This window comes from Palaemon carinicauda, chromosome 34 (assembly GCF_036898095.1).
Source record: "Palaemon carinicauda isolate YSFRI2023 chromosome 34, ASM3689809v2, whole genome shotgun sequence".
Taxonomy (NCBI): domain Eukaryota; kingdom Metazoa; phylum Arthropoda; class Malacostraca; order Decapoda; family Palaemonidae; genus Palaemon; species Palaemon carinicauda.
In genome coordinates this window covers 75068497-75071188 of record NC_090758.1, presented here as the reverse complement: position 1 = coordinate 75071188, position 2692 = coordinate 75068497, and the positions used below count along the sequence as shown (strand labels likewise).

General features: G+C 42.1%; 1 protein-coding gene across 1 annotated transcript in view; it reads left to right on the top strand.

The window, feature by feature from the left end:
* LOC137627035 (enolase-phosphatase E1-like) overlaps positions 1–1493 on the top strand; it is a 2616-nt gene extending 1123 nt beyond the window's left edge. The window contains exon 1 of the mRNA XM_068358019.1: positions 1–1493. This exon is cut by the window's left edge and continues 1123 nt beyond it. Within this exon, the coding sequence (XP_068214120.1) occupies positions 1–1493 (1493 nt within the window).
* Positions 1494–2692: the final 1199 nt, after the last annotated feature.

The following is a 2692-nucleotide window of genomic DNA, read 5'->3' as shown; positions in this document are numbered from 1 at the left end:
TCAATAACGAAACTGAAGAAGAGGTCGGAATCTCACAGGAGGAAGAAGCTTCTGTACGAGATGAGGATATTTCTTCTAAAGTTGAACAAATTGCAGAGTTGGGAGAAGAGGAGAACACTACTAAAGTTGAGGAAATCTCTGAAGAAATTGTCATTGAAAACTCTTCTGAGAAAGATTCAGTGAAGATGGCTGAAGCAGAAGAGAGTTACAATGAGGAGCCTTCAGTCAAAGAGGAGCCTTCAGATCCTGAGGAGAATCCAGAGGAATCCACTGGAGAAGATCGGGAAGTAAACATCCCTGAAGGATACAAAGCATCCAACAGCGAGGACAAAAGTGTCTTGGAACGTGACACTGAGAAATTTTCACTTCCTATCCCTCCCCCTCCACTGGCGTCAGGCAGAGACAGATCTAAACCAGAGCCTCCAAAATTTCTAACGCTCAGTAATAAACAGAAAAAGAAAATTATCAAGGTGGTTGACCGCATGAACAAGATCAAGGAACCCCACGAGTTACTGGGCTGCTCGAAGAACCCAACTCAAGAGGAGGTGTGGCAGTGCTATCAATCCTTCATGAAGAACTGGATATCTGAGTTTGGAAGCTTCGTCTTTCACGAGGTGAAGGGTTATGGCTGCGTCGCTCGTCTCCTGGAGAGGGTGACCAATTCCTACTTGATGCTGCGATCTTCGCCTGAAGAGACCCAGGAGATCAATTATATCATTGAGGATGGAGACGCCTGGGACTTCGCTGAGGGCTGGGGAGTGATGATGAAGAGAAGGACACAGCAAAAGGAGGTGCCAATGAGCACTTTGGAGGAAGAGGAAGAAGAAGAAGAAGAGTCTGAAGTTCTCGCTGAATGGGAAGAAAAAGATGTTCCCACATCAAGCGATGATTCAGAAGTTCTTGCTGAGAAGGAAGAAACAGATGTTTCCACAGCAAGTGAAGATTCAGAAGTTCTTGCTGAAAGGGAAGAAACAGATGTTCCCACATCAAGCGATGATTCAAAAGTTCTTGCTGAGAAGGAAGAAACAGATGTTTCCACAGCAAGTGAAGATTCAGAAGTTCTTGCTGAGAAGGAAGAAACAGATGTTCCCAGAGCAAGTGAAGATTCAGAAGTTCTTGCTGAGAAGAAAGAAACAGATGTTCCCACAGCAAGTGAAGATTCAGAAGTTCTTGCTGAAAGGGAAGAAACAGATGTTCCCACAAGCAAAGATTCTGAAGTTCTTGCTGAAAGGGAAGAAACAGATGTTCTCACAGCAAGTGAAGATTCAGAAGTTCTTGCTGAGAGGAAAGAAACAGATGTTCCCACAACAAGCAAAGATTCTGAAGTTCTTGCTGAAAGGGAAGAAACAGAAGTTTCTGAAGTTAATGGAGATGCTGAAGAAAAAGAAGATCAAGAGGATGAATATTACGATGAAGAGTACTACGAAGAATATGATGAAGATTACTTCTATGAGGAATCTCTCTTAAGAGGTTCTGGAGTACACTGGGATTAAGCATCTACAGTACGTGGCTAAGATCTGAAATCCCAAGGCAAACAGAGCCTTGAAGGACCACCAGGGGAGATAGGATTCCCACTAAATAGGCCCTAGGACATTAGTGCCCCAATGGCACATGGATCAGTGATGCTCTGCCTTACAGCCCTGGAAGGACGCCTGGCCTAACTGCCCAGCTTGAAGGCCACTTGGGACAACCCAGAGGACTGGCCCTGCAGAGGGAAGAAACTTTGCTTTTTCTAGTATGCTCTGTACCTTGATGGGGTGTACAGGACCTTTGTCAAGTGTACAATGGTCGGATATCTGGATCTATTCTTTCGGATACCAACCTTCGGGGGGTTCTGGGGGAATAATCTAGAAGACCGGCTCTGCAGAGGGAACTAGCTCTGTTTCTTCTAGTATGCAGGGGACTTGTCCTCATGGGTTGGTCCAAGGCCCTTCAGCTGGGGAGGGAGGAGAGACGTCATCTCCAAGGAGGTTTGTCTGCAGAGTTCAACATCCAATATCTCCAATTGGAGAAAAAAAAAAAAAAAAAAAAAAAAAAAAAAAAATAAAACTTAAAATCAAAAAAATACAAAAAAATTAAAAAAATACAAAAAAATACAAAAAAATTAAAAAAAATTAAAAAATCCAAAAAAAAGAGGTTGGGAGGGAGGGTCGTGGGAACCAAGCCTGGAAACGGGCTGAACCCGCCTGATGAGCCCTTTGGTAAGGGCGAAACCCTTCTAGTAGTAGTAGTAGTAGTAGTAGGAAACCCTTCTAGTAGTAGTAGTAGTATTAACGGTAGTAGTGGTAGTAGTAGTAGTAGTAGTGTAAGGAGGAATAGGTGAAAATACCTACATATAAATATATGTATATATATACATATAATATATATACATACATATATATATATACATATATATATATATATATATATATATATATATATATATATATATATATATATATATATATATATATATATTTCAAATAAGACATATAATAACATATTGAAGTCTGGATTCTCTTAACAACCTTGGGATCAGAGCCTCAGGCGAAATCACTCAAAGACTATAGTACCTGTCCAGCCAGGCTTCGAACCCTGGTCCAGGATACTTGTGTGACATTGAAACCACACAAGTATCCTGGACCAGGGTTCGAAGCCTGGCTGGACAGGTACTATAGTACCTGTCCAGCCAGGCTTCGAACCCTGGTCC